General features: G+C 39.9%; 1 protein-coding gene across 7 annotated transcripts in view; it reads right to left on the bottom strand.

Moving 5' to 3' along the window:
- pcdh11 (protocadherin 11) overlaps positions 1 to 12,278 on the bottom strand; it is a 738,007-nt gene that overhangs the window by 326,238 nt on the left and 399,491 nt on the right. The window contains exon 3 of one of the 7 annotated variants that reach the window (XM_043704510.1): positions 8,703 to 9,045. The exons of the other annotated variants lie outside the window; for them this stretch is intronic. Coding sequence (XP_043560445.1) covers positions 9,016 to 9,045 — 30 coding nt within the window. The 3' untranslated portion in view covers positions 8,703 to 9,015. Of the gene's footprint in view, positions 1 to 8,702; positions 9,046 to 12,278 lie in introns of those variants that run through there. 7 annotated transcript variants of the gene reach the window in all.

Raw genomic sequence — 12,278 nt, 5'->3', positions numbered from 1 at the left:
AATTGAATGGCAATGGAACTTTCCAGTTCCATGCCAAGCAGGCAAGACTGTAGTCCAGATAATCCTCAATATCAGTGCCCCACAAGGTTGCATACTTAGCCCCTTACTGTACTCCTGGTGCACTCACAACTATGTGGCCAAACTCCGCCTCCAACTCCATTCACAAGTTTGCCGTCAACATCAGCATTGTAAGTTGGATCTCAAACAACACCGAGGTGGAGAACAGGAAGGAGACTGTTCTTTTTATACCTTACCAGACCATGAGATTGTAAGCACTTAATCTCTCCATCAACATCAGCAAAATGAAGGATCTGGTCATTAACTTCAGGAGGCAGAGTGGAGGCCACTCCCCTGTCTGCATCAATGATGCTGAGGTGGAGATGATCGAGAACATCAAGTTCCTGGGAGTGATGATCACCAACAATCTGTTCTGGTCCATCCATGTTGATGTAATCATCAAGAAAGCACAACAACACCTCTGTCCTCAGGAGTTGAAGGAAATTAGATATGTCCACAAAGACTCATCAATTTTTATAAATGCACCAAAGAATGCATCCTGTCTGGATGTGTCACAGCGTGGTGTGGCAACTGCTCTGCACTAAACCACATGAAACTACAGAGAGTCGTGAACATAGCCCAGTCCATCATGCAAACCAACCTTCCATCCACTGACTCCATCAAATTGGAGATGTAGCAGACAGCAAAGAAGGTTATGTCAGAGTACAATGGGATCTTAATCAGATGGGCAAATGGTCTGAGGAGTGGCAGATGGAGTTAAATTTAGATAAATGTGAGGTGTTCATTTTGGAAAGGCAAATCAGGGCAGGACTTGAACACTTAATGATAAGATCTTAAGGAGTTTTGCTGAACAAAGAGACCTTGGAGTGCAGATTCATAGTGCCTTGGAAGTGGAGTCCCAGGTAGACAGGATAATGAGGAAGGTGTTTGGAATGCTTGCTTTTATTGGTCAGAGCATTGAATATAGGAGTTGGGAGGGCATGTTGCAACTGTATAGGACATTGGTTAGGCCGCTTTGGAATTCTGCGTGCAATTCTGGTCTCCCTGCTATAGGATAAAAATGTTACATTTTTTTTTACATTACATTACAGTGTGGAAACAGGCCCTTCGGCCCAACAAGTCCACACCGACCCGCCGAAGTGCAACCCACCCATACTCCTACATTTACCCCTGCACCTAACATTACGGGCAATTTAGCATGGCCAATTCACCTAACCTGCACATCTTTGGACTGTGGGAGGAAACCGGAGCACCCGGAGGAAACCCACACAGACACGGGGAGAACGTGCAAACTCCACACAGTCAGTCGCCTGAGGCGGGAATTGAACCCGGGTCTCTGGCGCTGTGAGGCAGCAGTGCTAACCACTGTGCCACCGTGCCACCCACGAAACTTGAAAGAGTTGAGAAAAGATTTACAGGGATGCTGCCAGGTTTGGAGGATTTAAGCTTTAGGGAGAGGCTGAATAAGCTGGGGCTGTTTTCCCTGGAGAGTCGGAGGCTGAAAGGTGACCTTACAGAGGTTTGTAAAATCATGAGGGGCATGGATAGGATAAAGGCAAAGTCCTTTGCCTCAGGATAGGGGAGTCCAAAACTAGACAGCATAGGTTGAAGGTGAAAGGGGAAGAATTTAAAAAGAACATAAGGGGCAACTTTTCATGCAGAGGGTGGTGCATGTATGGAATTAACTGCCAGAGGAAATGGTGGAGACTGGTACAATGACAACGTTTAAAAGGCATCTGGATGGGTATATGAATTGGAAGGGTTTAGAGGAATATGGGCTAAATGCTGGCAAATGGGACTAGATTTATATAGGGTATTTGGTTGGCATAGACAAGTTGAATTGAAGGGTCTGTTTCCATGCTGTACATCATGACTCTATACTTCTTGCTGCTTCAGAAAAACTACCAACATAATCAAAGACTCGTCCCATCCCTGTTATACTCTCTTCCTCTCTTTTCCATTGGGAGAAGATATAAAAGCTAGAATACACATATGAACAGATTCAAGTCTTGCTTCTTCTCCCCTGTTATCAGACTTTTCAAATGTTAGTGTTGATCTCTATCTCTGCAACTTCTCTGTGGCTATAACACTGTATTCTGCACTCTGATCTGCTGATGCACTTTGTATGGTATGATCTGCCTATAGAGCACACAAACCACACTTATCACTGTATCTCAGTGCACGTGACAACAATAAATCAAATCAAAAAGGTGACCTTCTATTTTCAGCACACATCTTGTTCATTTCATCGATCTTAAAATGGATGAATGGCTGGTAAAGTTAGCTGGAATTCTGAGGCAAGACTTAATTACGTGGAATTCAATACATGACAATTAAACTACCCAACCTTTGACTGAAATGCTGAATATGTCCTGAATTTGTTCTACCTTGGTATTGGAATATTGTATTCTGCTTTTATTTCCTGTATTTTGTTGTTCCTTCCTCTGCTGGTGAAAGCATCTTGTGCTTATAATGGAGTGTGTTGTAGTTTTACAAGAATATGTAGAGAAAGACAGACAAAGCAAAAACAAAAGTAACCTTCCTTCCTGCCCATCTTTCTTGCAATTCTTTATTGGCCATGCTTCATAGGGTCACCCCTTCATTGGGTTCAAATAATAAGCCCTTCCTGAATGTCATGAGACGCTTTTGATTTATTTCGTATATTTTTAATTGATTTTTAATGCATTAAAAGAGCACTTTTGGTTGAAAATAAAACTCATCAAAATCAACTGAAAGCAGAAGTGAGAAGTAGATAAACAAGGCACTAAAAAGGTTTATAATGATCCATTGCTCTGGATTCAAGCGCAAGATCCAGCTGTCAAATAGGGGAAGTGTCACAATTGGAGAATTTGGAAAACAAAAATAAAGTGACCAAGAAAATGTGCTCATTTTATTTTTAACAATTGCATTTAATGCATACTCCTCATATTTTCAGTAACTTGGCATCATTTTACCATTATGCAAAAAGTTTTTTTTTTTGGTTAGACTTGCAAATCCGAATCCAACCGTGGGATAATGTCAAGTTTAAATGAGTTACTTTGGCATATAACAGAATGAGATAAGGCAGAACCAGATAAACATTGAATAATATTCAATGTGACAATCCAGAAGTTCAGTGGATTAATTCAGTGTTATGTCTGAAGGTTTTGATTTCTAAGTTTAACTTTCCTGTCTGTTGGTGGATTTGGTTGATGGCTAGTACCTGGTGCATATGAAGGCAAGTGGGTTCTGTAGGATTGGGATGCATGGTGCTTGCATGTTAGGACTCCGGTGGACAACACAACAGTGCAAGAGCCCAACAACAAAGTTACTGTAGCTGGTGAGATTTTTTTTTTGTCAGGGATGAAATGTGATTGATGGAAATAATGTAGATATTAAGAACAGGATATGGATGGCAGGAGAGAGATGGAAGGATTAAAGGTGTGGATAGCAAGAGAAAGGCAAACTTGGAATGTTACCTAATCTCGGGGTGAATGAAATGAAACAATTTGTTAAGCATGGCAAAATTCGTATGGCAATTATTTGGCCTAAGTTATTTGAAAGCTATTCTTTGTGCTGAAAATTAAAATGCATTATGTTTGAATGAAAATGTTTTGATAAAGCTGTCAGGAAAGTGCAATCATACACAAATCTCAATTCTACGGATCAAGATGATAACAGAGTGTAGTCTCCATTTGAATTAGGTTTAGTTTTATTGCCACATGTACTTGCATGAGGACAGTGAGAAGTTTACAAGTTGCCACTTATAGTACCAGCATGGGTACAAAGGTACTTAGGTTCAGAATTTTGGTACAAAGTAGAAAAGAAAACAAAGTTATAAAGTTAAATGCTATAGTTCTTCTTACTAAAAAGTAGGAAACAAAGAAACACAATTAACAGTTCAACACCACTGTCCTAAAGCGCCTGGCCATTCTGGACTCACACTCCTCACAAGGGCTTGACCTCGTCACTGCCATGGGCTGCTTGCTCCTACTTGCGCCACTGGCTGCCTCCAACTCAGGAGCAGCTCTCTCACTGCTAGTCGAGATGACTGCCATTAATGCTGAGGACCTCTCTCACTGCCACATTGTCCATAGCAACTTCAACAGACAATGACACTGCATAAGCCTCTCATTTTAGTGGAGATACCTGGTGAAAATGGAAATGAGGTGGATGATTAGCATAATCTAAAATGAAAGGAACCTGCTCGTCTAACTAAATCCTCCAAACTTCCTAACCTTGACTTCAGAAAGAAGCAGCTTAGCGTTGCGATAAACCTTGAATCCTTTGCAAGGGCCACCATGGAATAAATGAATTGTAAGAAAGTGGTTTTTGTTTCAGTGACAGATGCTGAAATTATAACAGGCAGATTTCAAAAGAAATAATGGACTGGATTGTCTGATCCAACAGCACAACATGCAGTCAGTGCCCTGAACACTTATAGTCAGATTTACATTACCTGAATCCCCTTGAAAATATTTTACACTGATCCTGATCCCATGTTGGAAGTTGAGGCCCACTGTATGATATTTACTTCAGTATTCTCTGTGTTAATCTCTGATTCAGGTCAGTGATCATTAGTGATGTCCAGCCTAATGCACCACCTGTCCGGCCCCAATCCAATTACCTATTCCGTTGATTATCCTGCAACCTGAGCCAACTACTCAGCCATTGTGACAGCTGAATTGATGGTGACTGTTTTTATAAAATGAACCAGCTGAGCTTAACTACTTTCTTCTACATACCTTCCAAATGATGTAGGCAGGAACATTGGTCCCTAGATCAAGAGCAGATATCCTGGCTGATCTTATTCCTTGCTTCAACTTTGAAGGTATTGAGAAACCTATTATCCTCCTGTTGTCGATGTCAGCAAGTTCAACTTGGCCAAGAATTGCTTTTGAAATCTTCCAGGGTGGAAACATTGCAGTGTCACAATTAGTCACAGACATGTAACTTTCTGTTTGATTCAAACAAAGGCATGAATTACATTTTATCTCCCCTTGCTCCAAGCTTCAGTTTTATTTTTGCATGGCTTGATTCTCAAAATTCACAGGATTGGTAATATAAAAATTGAGTCAGCACATGAGTAATTCAGGCAAGTCATACTTTGATTCTTTTTTGTCTTTCCAATTTTGTGGCCCTCCTGCTGTTGTAATTATTTCTGCAATTGCAAGGCTGCAATGTGAAATAACAATATAATTAACTGTCTCAAAGTGAAATTTACATTCTAGTTTTACAGAATTTTTTTTGTCAAAGTGAATTAATTCCTTTTTTTTTCAAAAAACTAATATTTTACCTGCTGCAAGTATTAGTATATTTTATGATGGTCAGGAATTCAATGGATTAAAGAGAAATATGTTACTTTTAAAAACTGACTTTCTTCCAGTGAATAAACAAAGTTAACTAATAGGGAATATGCTATGAGATCTAATAATGGATAATGGTATCATAGAGTCATACAGCACAAAAACAGACTCTTTGGTCCAGCAATCCATGCTGAACATAATCCCAAACTAACCAAGTCCCACCTGCCTGCTCCTGGTCCAAATCCCTCCAAACCTTTCCTATTCATGTACTTATCTAAATGTCTTTTACATATTGGAACTGTGCCCGCATATATACAGTTCAATGCAAGTGGCTGATAATTGATAGAACATAGAACAATACAGCACAGTACAGGCCCTTCGGCCCTCGATGGTGCGCCAACCTGTCATATCAATCTGAAGCCCATCTAACCGACACTATTCCATGTACGTCCAAATGCTTACCCAATGACGACTTAAATGTACTTAAAGTTGGCAAATCTACTACCATTGCAGGCAAGGCATTCCATACCCTTCCTACTTTCTGAGTAAAGAAACTACCTCTGACATCTGTCCTATATCTATCACCCCTCAATTTAAAGCTATGCCCCCACGTGCTCACCGTCACCATTCTTGGAAAAAGGCTCTCCCTGTCCACCCTATCCAACCCTCTGATTATCTTATAACCATTAGCCCAGTACTTTGCATTCTGGTTACTCCGACCAAAGTGAATCACCTCACACTTGTCCGTATTAAACTCCATTTGCCATCTCTTAGCCCAGCTCTGCAGCTTATCTATGTCTCTGTAACCTACAACATCCTTCGTCACTTTCCACAACTCCACCGACCTTTGTGTCGTCTGCAAATTTACTAACCCACCCCTATACGCCCTCATCCAGGTCGTTTATAAAAATGACGAACAGCAGTGGACCCAACACCGACTCTTGTGGTACACCACTGGTAACTGGACTCCAGGATGAACATTTCCCATCAACCACCACCCTCTGTCTTCTTTCAGCAAGCCAATTACTGAACCAAACTGCTACCTCTCCCACAATCCCATTCCTCCGCATTTTGTACAATAGCCTACTGTGGGGAACCTTATTGAACGCCTTGCTGAAATCCATATACACCACATCAACTGGTTTACTCTCATCTACCTGTTTGGCCACCTTCTCAAAGAACTCAATAAGGTTTGTGAGGCACAACCTACCCTTCACAAAACTGTGCTGACTATCCCTAATCAAAATTATTCTTTTCTAGATGATTATAAATCCTATCTCTTACAAGATTTTCCAACACTTTACCAACAACTGAAGTAAGGCTCACTGGTCTATAATTACCAGGATTGTCTCTACTCCCCTTCTTGAACAGGGAACCACATCTGCTATCCTCCAGTCTTCTGGCACTATTCCTGGAGACAATGACGATTTAAAGATCAATGCCAAAGGTTCGGCAATCTCCTCCCTGGCTTCCCAGAGGATCCTAGGATAAATCCCATCTGGCCCAGGGGACTTATCTATTTTCACATTCTGCAAGATTTCTAATACCTCTTCCTTGTGAATCTCAATCCCACCTAGTCTAGTAGCCTGTATCTCAGTAATCTCCTCGACAACATTGTCATTTTCAAGAGTGAATACTATCAAAAAATATTCATTTAGTGCTTTCCCTATCTCCTCTGACTCCACACACAACTTCCCACTACTATCCTTGATTGGCCCTAATCTTACTCTTGTCATTCTTTTATTCCTTAAATACCTATAGAAAGCCTACCTGCCAACAACTTCTCATGTCTCCCTCTGGCTCTTCTGAGCTCTCTCTTTAGGTCTTTCCTGGCTACCTTGTAGCCCTCAAGCGCCCTAACTGAGCCTTCACATCTCATCCTAACATAAGCCGCCTTCTTCCTCTTGACCAGAGATTCCACATCCTTCATAAACCACGGCTCCCGCACTCTACAGCTTCCTCCCTGCCTGACAGGTACATACTTATCTAGGACACACAGTAGCTTTTCCTTGAATAAGCTCCACATTTCTAATGTGCCTATCCCCTGCAGTTTCATTCCCCATCCTGTGCTTCCTAAATCTTGCCTAATCGCATCGTAATTGCCTTTCCCCCAGCTGTAACTCTCGCCCAGTGACCTATCCCTTTCTATCACTAAAATAAACATAACAGAATTGTGATCGCTCTCACCAAAGTGCTCACCTACTTCCAAGTCTAACACCTGGCCGGGCTCATTACCCAGTACCAAATCTAATGTGGCTTCGTCCCTTCTTGGTCTGTCTACGTACTGTGTCAGGAAGCCCTCCTGTACACACTGGACAAAAACTGACCCATCTACAGTACTTGTACTATAGTGTTCCCCGTCAATATTTGGAAAGTTGAAGTCCCCCATGACAACTACATCAAATAAAGCAAATCTACACAAATAACTTACAGTTTAGGAGCAAGCAAAGCACATTAGGTAGAATGCTTTTGAAACAAAAATGGAGATATGTAGCTTATTTCACTAAAGGAGTACTTCTCCTTCTGAATACACGAAATTAATAATTGGCATTACCTTCCTGGGATTTTCTGTTCGGTAAGGGGTGAAAAAAAAAATAGACTGGTGAGGTGCAATCCAGGACATTGTAGGAGGGATATGCAAAAGGGAGAATGGCTGTATGATTTTTTTTTTCTATGCAAATCAGAAACTCATCTAAGTCAAGAGTAGAAATGTTTAACTAGATTTGTGGTTGAACTAGTAAAGACCATGAAAATTGAACTAAGCAATTTTCACCCAAATGCTCACTAAAAATTTTTTACATGCAAGTAAACAAATTCTGGTTCTAACACCATGTTAAAGTATCTGTTATGATTTGGAAGTGCCGGTGTTGGACGGGGTGGACAAAGTTAAAAATCATACAACACCTGTGGCAATCAGTATGTTGTGAACTTGGCTCACAGACTATCAGGTTGATGACAGAAACTGAAGTCTACTTCCATTTTTACAGTCGCAACATTTAGATTGATTTTAGTAAGTGGAACCTGAGCAGAAGATTTTGAAACATGTTGTCACCATGTCATATGTGCTGTGCCCAAAGGCAGGTTTTGGCTCAATTTTCACTAATGTTTCACCTAAGCAATTTTCTTTGCGGTTTTTGTCAGTGATGGAGTCTGTTATTTTTCAGTCTCAGAGACAAGCAAGGAGGCAGGTCCCAGGTCTCCTGGACCAGAAAAGGAATTGAATCCATTCTGTTGGGCATTACTCTGAATGACATGCTGGCCATAGAGAAAACTGAACTAATGAGTCCTCTATTTTTAACCACATTAAAAATATTTGCAAAGAAAAGGTTTATTTACATTCTTCACAAGACTGTATTCAATTTATCCTTTTTTTGTACATAGCTTGGACAACAACAGGTAATGCATCTACTACATTGAAGATTTTCTCACATTAAGACGTTTGTTCATTTGAAATTGAAAATTTCTAAATTTTATCAGAGCAAACACATACAATAAGATGCTGTTACTAATTGGGTATTGTGCAGTCACTGCACCCTGGTTTTGAAACAGTTTGTACTGTGTCCTTGGTAAAGATATAGAGTCCAATGTCCAAAGTTGGTATTAAGAGCCTGAAATTCCTTTGGGGTGATGCTTAGCCACCTGGTCAGCAACTGGAGAGTTGTAGTTAGTTTCTTCTTTGCAAAAGTATTTTCAAAAGTCTCTTGTGGAAGTTCTAGTAAAATATAGTTTCTGCATCATTTTTCTGGTGAAAGAAAAAAATCAACTTGTAGAGCACAAATAAAGGTGATTCATTACTTTGTTACAGGCCAGAGGCTTCTTATGTGTAAATTGAAGTTAGGTGTTGATTTCAGTAGATGTAATGTTAATCAGTTCCCATCCAAGTTGCACACTGCTGACTTGGAACTACCTGTACATTGCCATGTCTTCACTTCACTGGATTTAAATCCTGGAGTCCTTCCATACAGTACAGTAGGTATCTGTACACCCCAAGGACTGCAGCACTTCAAGACTGAGGGATGACCTTCCAGACGTTTATAACACCATGAGGGGCATGGATAGGGTAAATAGACAAGGTCTTTTCCCTTGGGTGGGGGAGTCCAGAACTAGAGGGAATAGGTTTAGGGTGAGAGGTTAAAAATTTTAAAAGGGACCTAAGGGGATACTTTTTCATGCAAAGGGTGGTACGTGTATGGAATGAGCTGCCAGAGGTGGAGGCTGGTACAATTACAACATTTAAAAGGCATCTAGATGGATACATGAATAGGAAGGGTTTAGAGGGATATGGGGGTCGACAGTGTGGTGCTGGAAAAGCACAGCAGGTCAGGCAGCATCCAAGGAACAGGAGAATCGATGTTTCGGGCAAAAGCCCCTCATCAGGAATGAGGCTTGTCGGCCAGGGGGCTGAGAGATAAATGGGAAAGGGGTGGGGCTGGGGGGGCGAGGGAGGGTAGCTAAGAATGCAATAGGTAGATGAAGGTGGGGGAGAAAAGGTCGGAGAGGAGGGTGAAGGTGATAGATGGGAAAGACAGTCTTACATTAAAAAGGAAGTGGCAGCTATGTGATCAAGCCTCTCTAGAGGAGGTGAGAATTGAAGAAGTATTTATCCTGAACTTGCATTTGAGCCGCTAGTTGCCTCCTCTCTATTCCAGCAGTTAAGTGGAAAGTCATAAAGATCATCTTGTAAGATAGGTATAATTTGCAATTCTATTGTCTAAGGAATTTTCTTGGAGACAATTGTTTCTGTTGCAGATTATAATCTAATAGTGAGCATTCTAGACCTATCAGGAAGCACTTGGGTGTTGATCATCTTACTGCCTTTGGGGAATGTTCTGAAAGGTTGTTGCCAAGTCCAGTCACATGCTTAAAGCAGTTGGCTGATAATTATGTTTTAAAAACAGCCACTAAACATTTATAAATCGGTATTAACAATTGGTTACTACTCTGTTCATGATAACTGGAATATTCCTAGTTTCTACCTGCTCTGTTTAATATGGGAGAACTGATCACACAATGAGTCCTTGACAAAACAATCATGACAATCCCCCGAGAACTCATTTGCATTGCACTAATGAGAAATTCAGCATTTATATGAAGCTCTTGCACATTTTTCATAACAGCACTTTAGGATAGCACAAATTGAACGGGAAACTAGTGAAGTGCTTTCTTATCCAACTCCATGGCACCTTATAAAGAAGAGAAAATCCACACAGATGTTCAAGGCTGTCTCATCTGCCCAATGTCATCTTCAATCCTCTTAAATAGACAGCATCACCATGAACAGATTAGGCTATCTTAAGTTATACACAACATTCAAAATACATCCCTTACCTCCTTGCACTTGATGGGGTCAAATTAAAAAGAGCAAGTCTGTTGTTGCAAAACCTTTCTGGAAAAGGGCATGTACTGTAGACAGGCCTATTTCAAACAATAGCTCTAACAATGAAATATGTTGGAATAGTAATTCAAGTTTTAAACAAGATAATTCAATTTAATGCAGGACAAACATCACAAATAGATTTTTGAAATAATGAAAGTAAATTTGTACTTACTACATATATACAATCATAAATGAGCATTAATAAAGGTGATTTTCTTTAATGCATCAAGGATGCTTGGATTTATTTCCTCTAATTTTCTGGAAGTTAGTTATTCATAATAGATGTGATCTATGAATTAAAACTCCTAGAATAGATCTTCATTTGCCAAGAACATATGATAGAATGTAGGTTTGGAATCCCAACATTTATGTTCATGAATGTAATGAAAAATAATGATACAAACATCTGACTAAACACCTCAATATATGTCCACGCATGTGTAGAGCTTCATGCCACATTCCCACATCTACTTGTTTCATGCCAACTAGAAGTCAATTCATAATATAAATAACACTTCTCACACAATTAAAAAAAAATTCACTTACATGTGAATAGATAAGTATTTTTTGCTGACTTGTTTAGTCGGCAAGTATCACAAATTCTAACCAACTATATGAACAAAGCGGTGTTTGGCTAGCACAAAGTCAGAGTGACCAAGCTTCAGGAAAGGCAGAACATCTTTGAATACAAAGTTCCCAATTTCCATTTTCAATTGCGCATATGCGGATCTAAAAGGTTGTTATCTGATTTACTCTTTAATAAAATTGAGCCTATTTAGCCTCACTGTCAATCTTACTGCAAATCTCAGTCAATATTTTAACAGGAATCAGAGTTTAAATCAAATTTTCACTGGGTAATGATCAGGAGCAGAACACCTGATTAAATTTATCCTCAGCAACATTAAATAACATTTTGATGTCCAAACCATTGCTGTGAGTAAAATCACCTGATGGACAGATACAAATTCCAGTCTGGGCCATTATTTGACTGTGCAGCTCACCATATTGTGTATTCAGTATTGTGTGAACAGAGTAGCTTCAAGGTGCAATGAAAATGAATATTTCAGTTAAAATTGTTTATTTGATAGGAGCAAAGAAAATATATAATATCATCATGTCACCCCCAACATGCAAACTTTTCTGCATTGCATTTCGAAATGAAATCATTGTAAATGACACAGTTCCAACAAATAGTGTAAACTACATCAAACTGAATTGTCCCTGAACTAACTCTGACTTAGAGCTAGCCAAAGCCCACAAATAATGATCCAGTATTGCCTGTTCTCCTGTATATGCTATATGGGATAAAAGCTAACCATTGCATTAGCAGTAATCAGAGCTCAACTCAAATCTGAAATGGGCACAAACAGTTTCATTCAGAGCCATTTAAAATGATATGTTTGACATATATATAATACACTGCAATCCAGGTCATCACTCACCACACAAAATATAAGCTGATTCCATTTATGCAGAAATAGCTTTCAGCATAGCCCCCAGTGAAACTTACTTAGATCACATACATTCACTAACAAAGACTTGCCTGACTGATGACAGCTCTTCTGTCCTCAATCTTGTCATCCAACTTGGGTGCTCAT

Source organism: Chiloscyllium plagiosum, chromosome 15, assembly GCF_004010195.1.
Source record: "Chiloscyllium plagiosum isolate BGI_BamShark_2017 chromosome 15, ASM401019v2, whole genome shotgun sequence".
NCBI lineage: Eukaryota > Metazoa > Chordata > Chondrichthyes > Orectolobiformes > Hemiscylliidae > Chiloscyllium > Chiloscyllium plagiosum.
Note: the sequence above shows the minus strand (reverse complement) of the source record. Positions and strands in the feature narration are given on the sequence as shown.